General features: G+C 41.1%; 1 protein-coding gene across 2 annotated transcripts in view; it reads left to right on the plus strand.

Annotated features, from left to right (window-relative positions):
* The window catches only part of LOC115223898 (protein argonaute-2), a 67,611-nt gene that overhangs the window by 21,328 nt on the left and 29,540 nt on the right, over positions 1-16,743 (plus strand). Inside the window, exons 2-4 of one of the 2 annotated variants that reach the window (XM_036513016.1) lie at positions 4,213-4,251; positions 12,855-13,044; positions 14,574-14,694. In XM_036513016.1, coding sequence (XP_036368909.1) covers positions 4,213-4,251; positions 12,855-13,044; positions 14,574-14,694 — 350 coding nt within the window. The remainder of the gene's footprint in view (positions 1-4,212; positions 4,252-12,854; positions 13,045-14,573; positions 14,695-16,743) is intronic. The other variant, XM_029794621.2, reaches the window with a different exon arrangement.

Raw genomic sequence — 16,743 nt, forward strand, 5'->3', positions numbered from 1 at the left:
GTACCATCCTGAAATGGCAGCATCCAAATTAGTGTTGTGGGGGCCCACTTTATGGAGATGTAAGAAGCAGAAGATGTCACACTTACATTGCCAACTTGATTACAGATGCTGGCTTGGGGTGTATTCAGGACCTCAAGGCAGTGATGTTGGACTGAGAAGTGTGGTGGGTGGACTTTGATGCAGTGACCCAGGTTAGAACCCAGCCACCAACCATAATAATAATAAATTTTCCCATTTATTCCTGGGAAGGTCATGGGAGCAGAGTCCTCAAATATGCCTTCCATCAGGTCCTATCAGAAGCTACAATCACCTGTTGACTAACTGGGCTCTTGGATGTCATCCAATCATCTTACCTGTGGTCTACCCCTGGATCTCCTACCTGTTGGGCCCTACCTGTAAAACTCATCCAGTGGTTCTTTCCTGAGACATTCCTACCACATGCTCATAGTATCAGAGCTGCGATTTCTCAGTTCAGAGAAGTAGTGGCTTTGCCTGAAACACTTCTCTGATCTCCGAGCTCCGCACTCTGTCGAGTAACGCTATTCCAAAGATCCTTTCGAGGAACCTCATCTTGACCACTTGTAATCGCAATCGTATTCCTACAACCTCTGAAAAAATCAGCATCAATATATCGATATTCTAAGGTATTTACATCCATATCTTGACCTCTCGTAACACCAATGTCAATACCTCAGCCAATATTGGCCCCTTCCTCATCATGCTTTTCCACAGAATTGGTATCAATATTGGGGTCTCCCATAGCATCAGAGTTGGTATTCTTCCATCTTGGGCCATTATTATTAACAAGAAGCTTGCTTTGCAAACATGTGGTTTTGGGTTCAGTCCCATTGTGTGGCACCTTGAGCAAGTGCCTTTTGCTATAGCCTAGGCCAACCAATACTTTATAGTTGATAGAAACTGTCTGGAAGCCCATTATGTGGACTGTGTGTGTATCGTTGGCGATTTTCTTTCTCCGTCTTCCCTCCCTTGGACTTTTCCTTTTTTTCTATATTTTTGACGAAGAGCTCCACTCAAAACACTAAATCCTCTTTCTTTCTTTTCTTTCCGGAGCGTCCAATAACTCTATACCTATTTCTTTACTACCCACAAGGGGGCTAAACAAGGATAGACAGACGAATTAAGTCGATTATATCGACCCCAGTGCGTAACTGGTACTTATTTAATCGACCCCGAAAGGATGAAAGGTAAAGTCGACCTCGGTGGAATTTGAACTCCGAACGTAGTGGCAGACGAAATACCGCTAGGCATTTCGCCCGGAGAGCTAATGTTTCTGCCAGCTCACCGCCAATAACTCTATACTTGTTCCACGTCCTCGCGTTGTTGTGTTTTCTCTTTGTTCATGTTTGGATTAACCGTATATGAATATATATACATTATATGCATATATATATGTATGGCCGTTTGCCAGCTCCGTCTGGCACCTGTGCGGGTGGCACGTAAAAAGCACCCACTACACTCACGGAGTGGTTGGCATTAGGAAGGGCATCCAGCCGTAGAAACACTGCCAGATCAGACTGGGCCTGGTACAACCTTCTGGCTTCCCAGACCCCAGTTGAACCGTCCAACCCATGCTAGCATGAAAAACGGACGTTAAACAATGATGATGATGATATATATATGTGTGTGTGTGTGTGAGTGTGTATAATATAATATAATGAGCACTAAAGGGTCTCTAAAGCAGCGTGAAATTAATAATCAAGTATTAACCCCTTATTAGTCCCATCTCGTTAGTAACCCACTGTGGGTTATTGACTTGCAAACTTTTATATTCATAATCAGAATTGTATTAGTGGCTTACTCTTTTCTTTTTTTTTTGTGCCTTCTTTCACTCAATTTCTTCACATGTGTGTGGGTTGGATTGTTCTGTAAACTTAGACTCTAACACTCAGGACTTTATCAATTTATCTCTAGCCACCCAAGAGTGTGTGGGGTTGTTGTTTTGTTGTTGGGGGGTCAGTGGTAGAGTGTATGACATAGACGTGTGTGTATATGTGTGTATTACCAAAAATGTGTATGTATTATTAGAAATTGTGTGTTTTGCTGATAATGTGTGTGTATTGTCGAAATTGTGTATTTCTGGTAATGTATGTGTGTGTTATTTAACATATGTGCTGGTAATGTGTATGTGTGTGTGTTATTTGAAATGTGTTCGTCTTGCTGATAATGTGTGTGTGTGTGTGTGTGTGTGTGTGTATGTGTGTGTGTATTTCATAGCCGAGGCTCTGTATATATACTTTTTAATCGTATTTTTTACGTTGCTATTTTCATTATTTTCCTCTTTACTGCCATACACCTCTCTTTATTAATTTCCCTTAATCCCCTTTAAATACTGCCCCCTAGACTTAAATCATTATCCTCCTTAATTGTTCCTCACTTACCCCTTTATCACTCATTAAAACCACATCTAAATCCCCTTCTTCTCCCCACCAAAATTCCTTAAAAAATCTATGCATTAAAGTCCTTCATAATCACCCCAGTCTTTGCGACCCTAATTCTCGTCCTTAGGGCATTGGCCCTCTCTAGAAAATCTCAGCGCACTCTGCATGTTAGTGGAAAATCACTGAAGCAAGGAGGGAAGCCTAACCCTTTCGCCTTTAAACCGGTCATATCCAGCCCAATATATTCTAGCTGATTTATGTTCAGACTGACCAGATCTGGCCCCGTGCACTTATCCTATTATGTTATTCTAAAAATAAACAATCCCGTCATCGAAACCTTGAAGCTATGAGATAATGCAAGATTAATGCAAAATAATCCTTTCTTATTTCTTTACGGCGCACAAGGGGCTACACACAGAGGGGACAAACAAGGGCAGAAAGAAGGAATTAAGTCGATTATATCGACCCCAGTGCGTAACTGGTATTAATAAAAAATAATCCTTTCTTATTTCTTTACGGCGCACAAGGGGCTACACACAGAGGGGACAAACAAGGGCAGAAAGAAGGAATTAAGTCGATTATATCGACCCCAGTGCGTAACTGGTATTAATACAAAATAATCCTTTCTATTCTTGGCACAAGGCCCGAAATTTGTGAGGAAGGGGTAGGTCGATTACATCGACCCCAGTGCGTAAATGGTATTTAATTTATCGAGCTAGAAAGAACGACAGGCAAGGTCGACCTCAGCGGAATTTGAACTCAGAACGTAAAGACGGACGAAATGCCGCTGAGCATTTCGCCTGGTGTGCTAGCAACTCTGCCAGCTCACCACTTTGTGATTAATACAAAATAATGTAAATAAACAAGCATTGCGTTTTGACAGAATAAACCGAATGCTAAAGGGTTAAATACCTGGGTGGGGGTGGGAGCATATTCATGGGTGATGGGGAGGAGGAGTCTGTATTGGATGCTAGAATTGCAGTTGCTGGAACAGCAATGCATCACATCCAGTATTTGATCCTCAGAAGATGAGAGGTTGATAAGAAAAAAAAAGCTAAATTCGGTTTAGTCATGAACATTGGGTAACGATCGAATCTTTCTTTTATCTTTTAATCTTTTACTTGTTTCAGTCATTTGACTGTGGCCATGCTGGAGCACCGCCTTTAGTCGAGCAAATCGACCCTGGGACTTATTCTTTGTAAGCCCAGTACTTATTCTATCAGTCTCTTTTGCCTCCTTGACTCAAGTTAGAGAAGAGGTGTGTATTATACACAAGGTTTAGGTTTTTCAGAAGTACAGCCCCCTAAAATTCCTCTGCATATTATTCTCAAGGGTGGACTATACTCGAGGATTTACGGTATTGTCAAAGTCAAGGCGGCGAGCTGGCAGAACCGTTAGCACGCTGGGCGAAATGCTTAGTGGTATTTCGTCTGCCGTTACGTTCTGAGTTCAAATTCTGCCGAGGTTGACTTTGCCTTTCATCCTTTCAGGGTCGATTAAATAAGTACCAGTTACGCACTGGGGTCGATATAATCGACTTAATCCGTTTGTCTGTCCTTGTTTGTCCTCTCTGTGTTTAACCCCTTGTGGGTAGTAAGGAAATAGGTATTGCCAAAGTCATATCAACCCCACAGCTCCCGCCCAAAAGTTCCATAACTACCTCCCCCAAGTTCTTTCTGCTCTCCCTTACTCATTGATGCCCCTTATATCCGCCATTGTGATGATGATGATGATGATGATACTGATGTATATTGAGACTATTGTCTAATGCCTGCTTTCTTTTTTTCCTTTTTCTCTCTCCCTGTACCTTCAGCAGCCGGTTATCAAGATCCCCAAATTGCGCCGTCATCAGGTTGGTTAAAAACTCCTTTCTACCTCAACTCTAAAAACAAAAGCAATATTAAGCAATATTTTACCCAATGATTAATTAAGACAAATATTTAATAATTAATGTATTTAACACTTTTCCTCTTACTCTTTTACTTCTTTCAGTCATTTGACTACGGCCATGCTGGAGCACCGCCTTTAGTTGAGCAAATCGACCCTGGGACTTATTCTTTGTAAGCCCAGTACTTATTCTATCGGTCTCTTTTGCCGAACCGCTAAGTGACAGGGACGTAAACACACCAGCATCGGTTGTCAAGCAATGCTAGGGAGACAAACACAGACACACAAACACACACAGACATACATATATATATATATACATATATACCAATTAAGAACTGAACACGAAAAAGTGGACAGTCAACATGCTAGATATAGACGTCAAATCGCCATTCTCCACAAAGATTTTGTTCTCAAATAAAATAAAATTCAGCACGACCTAAAGCAATAGATAAGACATATATACGACAGGCTTCTTTCAGTTTCCGTCTACCAAATCCACTCACAAGGCATTGGGCGTCCGGGGCTATAGCAGAAGACACTTGCCCAAGGTGCCACGCAGTGGGACTGAACCCGGAACCATGTGGTTGGTTAGCAAGCTACTTACCACACAGCCACGCCTGCGCCATTTAAATCACCATTTTTTATTATCTTTGAGCTTACATACCTTTCTGTCTTTTGTCTTTAACTTGTTTCAATCATCAGACTGTGGCCATGCTGGGGCACTGCCCTGGAGAATTTTTAGTCAAATGAATCAACACCAATACTTTTTTTCTATTGTTTTTCTTTTTTTTTTTAAGACTGATACTCAGTCTATCTTTCTCTTTTGCTGAACTGCTAAGTTACAGGGATGTAAACACACCAACACCGGTGGTGGGAGATAAACACAGACACAAAGACAAACATACACATACACACACACAACAAGCTTCTTTCAGTTTCCGTCTACCAAATCCACTTACAAGACTTTGGTCAGCCCGAGGCTATAGTAGAAGACACTTGCCCAAGGTGCCACACAGTGGGACTGAACCCACAACCATGTGGTTGGTAAGCAAGCTTCTTACCACACAGCCACTCCTGCGCCTATATATATATCATCAGCAGATGAGATCCAGAGATTCTCTTGCACAATGACAAGAAAAATCATGAGGGACACATTTTAACAAAGGTGTTATTGGTCTTATGTTTGAAAGGAAAAAGAAAGGGCCAAGGGTTTCGTACATTAGCACTTAACCAAAAAGGGTTTTTTAAAATTTATACGCTGGTGATAGTAGTATTTCCTTGGATAGTGCTGGAACATCTGTAAAAGATCATAACATATCTACAAAGTGCTTCCACACAATTTCCATTGGCCACCGTGCGGGTGGCACGTAAAATGCACCATCCGATTGTGGCCGTTGCCAGCCACATCTGGCCCCCGTGCCGGTGGCACGTAAAATGCACCATCCGATCGTGGCCGTTTGCCAGCCTCGTCTGGCACCTATGCAGGTGGCACGTAAAAAGCATCCACTACGCTCACGGAGTGGTTGGCGTTAGGAAGGACATCCAGCTGTAGAAACACTGCCAGATCAGACTGGAGCCTGGTGCAGCCTTCTGGCTTCTCAGACCCCAGTTGAACCGTCCAACCCATGCTAGCATGGAAAACAGACGTTAAACGATGATGATGATGAAATTCACCAACAAGGCATATAGTCTGTAGCAGTGCTCTGCAACCAATATGCCACGGCACACTGGTGTGTCACGAGACGATGCTAGGTGTGCCGCAGTGTAACCTGAATATAATTTTTTTTTTCCCTTATATTTTTAGTTATATTTTTTGGTCAGGTGTGTTGCTGAATTTTGAAAAGAATATAAATGTACCACAAGTGGAGAAAGGTTGCGCGGCACCGGTCTATAGTAGAAAGCACTTGCCCCCAAAGTGCCATAATGTAGGACTGAACCTGGAATTATGTGGTTGCAAGTGAAATTCTTAATGACACAGCTTTTGTTGGTGTGGCTTTTTTTTTTTTGTTTTTGTGAAGCTTCATGTCCAACGGTGAAGGTGCATGGCTCAGTGTCGAGTTTACGATCGTGAGGTCGTGAGCTCGAATCCCGGACCGGGCTGCATGTTGTGTTCTTGAGCAAGACACTTTATTTCACATTGCTCCAGTTCACTCAGCTGTAGAAATGAATTGCAATGTCACTGGTGCCAAGCTGTATCGGCCCCTTTGCCTTTCCCTTGCATAACACTGGTGGCATGGAGAGGGGAGGCTGGCATGCATGGGCGACTGCTGGTCTTCCATAAAAAAAGCAACCTTGCCCGGACTTGTGCCTGGGAGGGTAATTTTCTAGGTGCAATCCCATGGTCAGCCATGACTGAAGGGGGTCTCAGACTCTCAGACATGTCCAACAGAGTCATGGCTTCGTGATTAGGAAGCTTGCCTTGGAACCACATAGTTTCGGGTTCAACCTCACTCTGCATGGCACCTTTGGCAAATGTCTTCTATAAATAAGCCCAGGGCAGCCGATGATCCCTTGTGAGTGAATTTGGTTGAAGGAAACTGTGTGGAAGCCCATCACGTGTGTGTATGTGTGTGTATGCATCTTTATGCTTCTGTGTGTCACACATACACATGCACACATTGCATGACAGACTGTTGGTTTACTTACATCCCCATAACTTAGTGGTTCAGCAAAACAGATCGATAGAATAATTACTAATCTTAAGTTAAGTTAAGTTCATTTTTTGGCTCAAAAAGCAAGGCCATGTAGGGGGACATGGAGTTATGTACAGGGAGGGTGTTCATGCAAAGAGTTCAGGCCATTTCTGGTCAAAAAAGGCTTTGAACCGAGCGGTCGTCGGCATCTTCACTATCTCGTCCGGCGGCTTATTCCACGGATCCGCAACCCTGAGGGAGAACGCCCCTTTCCTTCGATTGAGATGAAATAGTCGCAGATAGAGCTTTTCGGAGTGACCCCGCAGCCGACGCTCTGGAGCAGGAGTGAAGAACAGCTCTTTCGAGAGGTTACACTTTCCGCAAGAATAAAAAAATTTTTTTAATTAGAAAATAATTACCGGGGGTTGATTTGTTTGACTAAAACATACCAAGGCGGTACCCCAGGATGGCTGCTGTCCAATGGTTGAAATAATTAAAAGATAAAACAAATAAAGACAATAGTTTGAAGACAAAATTACTTAAACTAATTAATTTAATTACTTTTATAATAAATAATGTCCTGTTGGTAAGAAATAATGCTTAATATTCTTATTCCTGTTGTAACATTTATTTTCAGCTGTCGTATATTTATGTATGTCTTATATAAGTTTGTACAACATTTGTTGTGTGGTTTGCAACTGTGGGGGAGGTTTGGGGCCCTAAATCCTTCTTAATCCTTTAAGCATTCCGATTATTCTCTCAAATGTAATGTTTAATTTATTCATATTGTTTGGAATTAATTGTTGATTTTTCTCGTCACTTCAAGATTTCAATGATGTGCTTGTTTATTTTTTTGAGAATGACATTGTAGGGTAGGTGTGAGAGGCAGGATCTTGCTGGTTTGAACAGAAGGCAAGTAGAATATCTGGGTTGGATATGGCCAGTTAACCCTTTAGTGTTCAGATTACCCTGTTAAATGTAATACTTTTTCACTCAAATTGTTTTGAATTAATCCTGGATCATCTTACAGCTTTGAGGTTTCAATGATGTGATTGTTTATTTTTGGAATGGCATTGTAGGTTAGGTGTGAGAAGCTAGATATTGCCAGTTTGAATATAAAACATGTAGAATATATTGGGCCGGATTTGACCAGTTTAAACGCTAAAGGGTTAAATGACCAAAGGGTTAAAATGAGAGTTAGAGATGCTTAGGAAGGGTTAATATGAGCAATGTTTTGAACTGTTTCAAGTTAGGGGTCAGAAAAGCAAAAAATGGGTTTAAACCTGACAGGAAAAGGAGTGTCCTGAATGTGTGTGTGCGTGTGGTTCAGATGTATGCTGGAAAGTATAGGGAAGGCGGAAGGACTATAGATTTCTCTAAGCCAGGGGCAGTAGGAAGTTTGATGAAGAGAGCAGACGTGGAGGTGTCGAATGAATGTGACCCTTTTGATACCAAGCTGCCTGAGACACCCCTGGTTTTGTGAAACAAACTTCCGGTTTTAAATTGATCTAAGATCTTGCATTAAAATTTCCTATTAATTTATGTTCCAAACACCAGCTTAATAATGACAAAACTGTGCGTATCACTTAGGTTGATGAGGGAGGGATGACCTCCCTTTGCAAATAACATAAGGGCATAGAAAGTGTGCCTAAAGCCAGCTGGAGACGATGATCTCCTGGGGCTACAAGCTACAGTAATACCCACCCTTAGTGGTTAGTCATATTGAGATGGCTAGTATACCTCACATTGTTTTAAAGAATTCTTCATTATTTGCAAAATGAATCAAAATAATGTATTTTCGCATAAGTATGGTAACAAAGGGATTAAAGTGATCTAAATTATAGCCTATCAAAATTTTGTTAATATGTCCCAAACACCAGCTTAATAAAGACAAAGTTGTTTTAAAGAATTCTTCATTATTTCTCAAAATTAATTGGAACAAAGACGATGCCTTCTCTGAGATCCCAAGTTTCATGTACTTGGAGATAGATATTCCCACCCTCAAGCATAGCCCTTCGCTTCACTCACATAAGTTTAGCTGGTCACTCACTCGACACCGGGAACCAGGGTGTGGTCACTGCCATACATTGCAGCCTCTACAGAGCCACACACGAGCCAGATGCAGGAGTGGGGGGGCAAATAGGATCCTGGCCAATCCCTAAAAGGAAGTGACTGCGTCTCACCATGAAACACCATCCCTTTTCTTACTCCTACGCTCTTAAATAGGTTTCTAAAATCAATCAATGAATTGTTTATTTTTTAGTCCACACCATTCGTTAGTAAAATGATCACAGCATTCATTGATCAACAACATAATAACTCCACTCCCCGCTAATAATCAATAAATTCTCGTGTCAAATGAGATCATTGGTGGGTGTAGATGACACTGAAACATCTGTCCAAATATTTTCTCCAAGTTCTCTTTCTCTTATTAAATCATTAATAATCATTAATTAAATGGTGGATGGCATGGCTGTATGGTTAAGAAGCTTGTTTCCCTTCCACGTGGTCTTGGGTTCAGTCTCACTGCACAGCACCTTGGGCGAGTATCTTCTTGTATCGCCTTGAGCCAACCAAGACCTTGTGAGTGAATTTGGTAGATGGAAACTGAAAGAAGCCCATTGTGTGTATGTGTGTGTGTGTGTGTGAAGATACGTGGTTTAGTGGTTCGGATATTGTGAGTTCGATTTTTAGTGGTGCATTGGATCCTTAAGCAAGACACTTTATTTCACATTGCTCCAGTCCACTCAGCTAGCAAAAATGAGTAGTACCTGTATTTCGAAGGGTCAGCCTTGTTACATTCTGTGTCACGTTGAATTTCCCTGAGAGAGAACTACATTAAGGGTGTGTGTGTCTGTGGAGTACTCAGCCACTTGCACTCTTTACTCTCTCTCTCTTACTCTTTTTTACTTGTTTCAGTCATTTGACTACGGCCATGCATGAGCACCACCTTTAGTCGAGCAAATCGACCCCGGGACTTATTCTTTGTAAGCCCAGTACTTATTCTATCGGTCTCTTTTGCCGAACCGCTAAGTGACGGAGACGTAAACACACCAGCATCGGTTGTCAAGCAATGCTAGGGGAACAAACACAAACACACACACACATACATATATACGACAGGCTTCTTTCAGTTTCCGTCTACCAAATCCACTCACAAGGCATTGGTTGGCCCGGGGCTATAGCAGAAGACACTTGCCCAAGATGCCATGCAGTGGGACTGAACCCAGATCCATGTGGTTGGTTAGCAAGCTACTTACCACACAGCCACTCCTGCGCCTAATTTCACAAGCGGACTGTTCCGTTGATCAGATCAACTAGAACCCTCGTCGTCATTACCAACAGAATGCCTGTGTGTGTGTATGGGGGGGATGTGTACCATTGCTTAGACATCACCTGATGGCTGTATTTGAGCATCCACATCACAAGGGAAGCTGTTTGTTTCCATTCTTCCGAGTAAAACATGTCTAACCTTGGGAAATTATTTCCTTGCTTGAAAACATATGGGTTGGGGACAGGAAGAGCATCCAGCCATCATAATTCCACCTCAAATAAGTGGAGGCGCAATGGCCCAGTGGTTAGGGCAGCGGACTCGCGGTTGTAAAACGCAGTTTTGATTCCCAGACCGGGCATTGTGAGTGTTTATTGAGCAAAAACACCTAAGCTCCATGAGGATCCAGTGGATGGGTGGGCGGGGTTAATAAATCCAGCTGTACTCTTTCACCACAACTTTCTCTTTCACTCTCTCTTCCTACTTCTGCCACAAAGCAGAGGAACCATGGTGTAGCCCACTATGGTGTGGTAAAATTTCAGACCCGAGTCTAGATTGCGAATCCTCTGTACCTCAGGATGATTCAGCTCTCCACCTGTTAAAAGCCACTGTTTACGGAATGAGGATAACAACGTAGCTTTCGCGCCCGTGCAACCGCCAGTCTATCAAGTGTGGTGGGTGGATCTTCAAGATGCCATACGCATTCTTAGTAGCTTAGAGTAGGCTCGAATTAGAGATTATTCTTTGTGGCTAATGGCGTGAGTCCTGATTAGAAGAAGAAGAAGAAGAAGACCTCAAATAAACTCCATCTGACTCCTACAAACATGGAAAAGTGGATGTTAAATGGTGATGAGGGTGAAATTATTAATAGATGATATAGTTGGCGTTAGGAAGGGCATCCAGCTGTAGAAACACTGCCAGATCAGACTGGAGCCTGGTGCAGCCTTCTGACTTCCCAGATCCCGGTCGAACCGTCCAACCCATGCTAGCATGGAGAACGGACGTTAAACAATGATGATGATGATGATGATAGTCAAATTTTAACTCCGTGCTTGATGTATTATCTGCTAGGATACTTAAAAATCGTGGGAAGAAAAATATCCAAAGAAATTCACTTGCAGGTGTAGCTGTGTGGTAAAAAGCTTGCTTCCCAACCACATGGTTCCAGGTTCAATCCCACTGCGCGGCACCTTGAGTAAGCATTTTCTACTATAGCCTCAGGTCAACCAAATCCTTATCAGTGGATTTAGTAAACAGAAACTGAAAGAAGCCCATCGTGTGTGTGTGTGTTTCTGTTTATGTTTGTTCCCTGCCACCACTTGGCAACCGATGTTAGTTTAATTATGTTCCCGTGACCTAGTGGTTTGGTAAAAAGAGATTGATATAATAAGTACCAGGCTTGTTTTAAAAGTACTGGATCAATTTGACGCAAACCCTTCCGAGGGGTTCCCCCAGCATGGCTGTAGTCCAATGACTGAAACAAATAAAAGATAAATAATCTGCAAAAGAAAAAAATAATATAAATAAAAGGACACATGTGATGTAGACAGGAGGTCCTTTTTACAGGAAGTTCTTTGGTGGTTCCCTTCTGTAATGCATTAGCTCCAACATTCTGTCCCCAAAAGAGCAGAGTTTGGTAAAAAAAAAAAAAAAAAAGGCCAAATTCTCTGTCTTCAATTCGGTTTTTTTGCCTATCCTTTGTGTGGTTAAAAGAGTATGATTGGAAATAAAGTAGCCAAATGGGGATCCTCTGCAGGATCTCTAGGGTAATCTTAGTTAATAGGGCACATGTGGAGGCAGATGGCTTAGTGGTTAGGGTGTTGGACTCGTGATCATAAGAATGTGGTTTCAGTTCTTGGACTGGGCGATGCTTTGTGTTCTTGAGCAAAACACTTCATTTCACGATGCTCCAGTCCACTCAGATGGCAAAAGTTAGCAATCCTGCGACCGACCAGTGCCCTGTCCAGGTGGGAAATTTCTTCGCCATGGAAACCGGAGAAACCAACCCTTATGGGTCGGTATGATTTGAGAAGGTAACTTTACTTTTACCTCTATGGGGTACATAGTTCAGTGATCAGGGACTTTCACTAAGTTGAGGAAGAGATGGAAGTTCACAGGTGCTAAATTTGGCAAATAGGGTGGGTGTGGAAGTGGTAGCATGTTTTTGGTGAGAACCTCATGAGTGAGGGGAACTCCTTGACAGTGGCCATTGTTGCTGTGAAGAACCCAATTCTTTGCACTCCACAGATCTGGTTGCTTTTGCCAAATCTCCTCTCGCAAACATTTCAAAACATCACAGTAGAACACATATATACAATGGGCTTCCATACAGTTTCCATCTACCAAATTTACTCACAAAGCATTGGTCAGCCCAGGTCTATAGGAGAAGACACTTGCTCAAGCACCATACAGTAGGATTGAACCTGAAATGACATGGCTACAAAATGAACTTCTTAACCACACAGCCATACCGGTTTCATCTTTAATTATTTTTTTTCTCTTTAATTTACTAAAAACTTTATTCTAACCTATATCCTTGTAACAAATCCTAATCCATGTGCTTGATAGGGATCTTCATATTGAAGAATTACAATAAAAACAAAAACAAAAAAAAGGGACCATTTTAAAGTGTTTTTACATAATAATTCTTGCCTTTTGCAGTACCAGCCACTCAACAGACACCATCAACTCAATTGGTGGAATTCACTAGTCCACCACGACCAAATGTCGGTCTTTTAGGAAGAACCATACAGCTACGGGCGAATTACTTTAAGATATCTATTCCCAAAGGTTATATACATCATTATGATGTCTGTATTACCCCTGATAAATGCCCTCGACGTGTCAACAGGTAACTATGGCAACTGCTTCTTTTTTCTTTTCTTTTTTTCTTGCCTATGTGTGTGTGTGTGTGTGTGTGTGTTTTTTATTTATATATTTAATTATCATCATATCGGTTTAAAGTTTACTTTTCTATGTCTGCATAAATCAGGCAAAATTGTCATCTCCTTGTTTGTTAAGGAGGTAAGGAGACTTTGGTGCCGCTAATGCTAACTTATTTTGGTATCAGGTATTTTAATGTTTCTCTCTATCTCTCTCTCTCTATGGATTTCAATAATTTATACTATGACTTTTAAAATCTGTATTTGTATTATTATCTTATCTATTGTATTATATAATATTTTGTATGCTTTTGATGTTTTCATTTGTAAAATGAATAAATAATCTAACATTCTAATATCCGTAAGTTGATGAACAAACCAAATTTGTTTCTCCATTTTCTTATTTGTATTATAAATTTATGGTAAAAATATTTCTTTACCTTCACCCGTTTAATACAATAAATGAATTAATTACATTGCAATTAAAAACATTTGTGTATTAAGAATTTGGGTACTTTACCAACAGTATATTGGATAAATGATATCCCATAGTGGGTTACATCCATAACCTCTATCTTACTTTGTACTATATATATATATGGTGGTCGTATATTGTCAACTCAATGTGACAGTCCCGTGAGGGAATTACATAACCACCATGTAGCCCTAGGAAGCATTGACGTCTCCTGTCAGCTCTGACACATTTTCTGTGTCCTTATATTTGCAAAGGGGAGGCAAACACCCCCGCCATTTAGCCCTAGGAAACATCCCCTACTTGCAATATATCAGACACAGGTTTTGTCGTTAACCAGCTGAAGGTGTTTTCCGGGGTTTAAAAAAATAGTAGTAATGTCGTTCCGTATGGAAAAGCCATGTTTAAGTGACAGCAAACATTACTTTCCAATAGATATTTTGATATCTGTATATATATATTTACAAGCAAAACGCCCCCCTGTCCAATGGACGGTGTTGACTTGTCAAACATTTAAACCAAATTTTCTCAAAACATCTTGTCCGACTGTCCCATAGGCCTCCCCTTTGAGAAACACTGATTTAACCTTAATTTGAGACACCAGCAAAAGAAGAAATAAAGATAGACTTTTTTTCTATTCCAAGGAAAAGGATTTTACAAATGCACGTTCCCACTGCTTTATCGATCGCATTCTCACCGGGAAACGATTTTTGTAATTTTTTCAAGACTTATACACACCCTGATACCGTTGGTATCTACATACCAAATCGGATGGAGGATGCCCGAGATCCTAGAAGATACACACACAGACAGACAGAACGGATTTTATATAATAGATTTTATTTGTACCTCTATATGCAAACTGAATCCTGGCATGTTTTAATAATAATAATAATAATAATAATAATAATAATAATAATAATAATGTTCTATTATAAGAGAAAACATGCTAATTACTAACTGACTGTAATGAACTATTCAATTTGATAATTAACCATTGTCGGTTTTTTTTGTTTTTTTTAACAGAGAAATCATCGAGACGATGGTACAAGCTTACAGTAAAAAGATTTTTAATGAAGAAAAGCCAGTATTTGATGGCCGAAAGAATCTTTACAGCAGGGCATATCTTCCTTTTAATCGAGAACGAGTAAGTCGGATTTTGGGTCTCTCTGTCTTTCCCACCTCTCTCTCTCTCTCTTCAGTCCATCATTCTCTCTAGAATAGGGGTTTCTCAGTCAGGGTCTATTTAGCTCTTAGGGCCCCATATAAGATTTTGTTGTTTAAATTATGTCTATATAGGCGCAGGAGTGGCTGTGTGGTAAGTAGCTTGCTTACCAAACACATGGTTCTGGGTTCAGTCCCACTGCGTGGCACCTTGGGCAAGTGCTTTCTACTATAGCCTCAGGCCAACCAAAGCCTTGTGAGTGGATTTGGTAGATGGAAACTGAAAGAAGCCCGTCGTATATATATATATATATATATATATATGTGTGTGTGTGTGTTTGTGTTTGAGTTTGAACTCCCACCATCGCTTGACAAATGATACTGGTGTGTTTATGTGTCCATAACTTAGCTGTTTGGCAAAAGAGATCGAAGATAAGTTCTAGGCTTACAAAAGAATAAGTCCTGGGGTCAATTTGCTCGACTAAAAGGTGGTGCTTTAGAATGGCCACAGTCAAATGACTGAAACAAGTAAAAGAGTAAAAGAGTATGACTTAAATAAACCGATACCGGTTGTCTAACAGTGGGAAACAGACACAATCACAAATACTCACACACACACAGGCTACATACACAACAGGCTTCCACAGTTTCTGTCTACCAGAATTACTCACAAGATATTGGTCGACCTAGGGCTGTAGTAAAGAATTTTTGTTCAAGGTGCCACTCAGTGAAACTGAATTTGAAATTCATCATCATAATCATCATCGTCGTCATCGTCATAGTTCAACGTCTGTTTTCCATGCTGGCATGGGTTGGACAGTTTGACTGAGGTCTGAAGAGCCAGGAGGCTCCAATCTGATCTGCCAATGTTTCTACAGTTGGATGTTTCTACAGTTGGATCTCTACACCGAGAGTTTAGTGGGTGCTTTTGATGTGCCACTGGCACAAGAGCCAGTCAGGCAGGCCTGGCATCGATCACATTCGGATGGTGCTTTTTACTTGCTACCAGCCACAAGAGCCGGTCAGGGGGTACTGGCATTGGCTATAATCAGTTGGTGCTTTTTACATGCCACCAGAAAAAGGAGCCAGTCAGGTGGACCTGGCATTGACCACGTTCGGATGGTGCTTTTTATGTGCCACTAGCCACAAGAGCCAGTCAGGGGGTACTGGCATTGGCCATGATCAGTTGGTGCTTTTTACATGCCACCAGAAAAAGGAGCCAGTCAGGTGGACCTGGCATTGACCACATTTGGATGGTGCTTTTTACGTGCAACTGGCACAAGAGCCAGTCGGGGGCACAGGCCACAACTACTATATTGGTTTATTCTTATTGAAACAGCATAAATTAGATTTGCTGATGTGCATAAAGCTTGGTTGAACTGGAATAGATTTTATTCAAGGCTGCTTTGCGTGACATTATTAATACATGTATTATATTCATATGTATGGTAGCTCAGATTTCAGTAGAATGTTTTGTGTGTCAGCATTTATCCCACAGTTAGGGCAGTGAGCTGGCAGAATCGGTAGCACCCCGGGCGAAATGCTTAGCAGTATTTTGTCTGCCATTACGTTCCGAGTTCAAATTCCGCCGAGGTCAACTTTGCCTTTCATCCTTTTGGGGTTGATTAACCCCTTCGTTACCGTATTTCTTTTGAGATGTTTTGTGTTTCATTCAATTAATTTTAAATATAACAAAGAATTTAGTAAAATAACTTGGTTATCATTAAGCTAGTGTTGGGAACATAAATTGTGATTAAGGTTTGGTGGAAGATTTTAATTCAGAACTTATGAAAGTATGACATTTGTACTACAGAGCCAGAGGCAGTTTTGGCCGGGTTGGTATCAAAAGGGTTAAATAAGTACCAGTTACACACTGGGGTCGATGTAATCGACTTAATCTCTTTGTCTGTCCTTGTTTGTCTCTTCTATGTTTAGCCCCCTGTGGGCAATAAAGAAATAAATATTAATCCTACAGTATTTATGCTGGCCATGTCTGGCCCAAATATTCTGCTTCTTTTATCTTGGAATCAAC

This window comes from Octopus sinensis, linkage group LG24, assembly GCF_006345805.1.
Source record: "Octopus sinensis linkage group LG24, ASM634580v1, whole genome shotgun sequence".
Classification (NCBI taxonomy): Eukaryota; Metazoa; Mollusca; class Cephalopoda; order Octopoda; family Octopodidae; genus Octopus; species Octopus sinensis.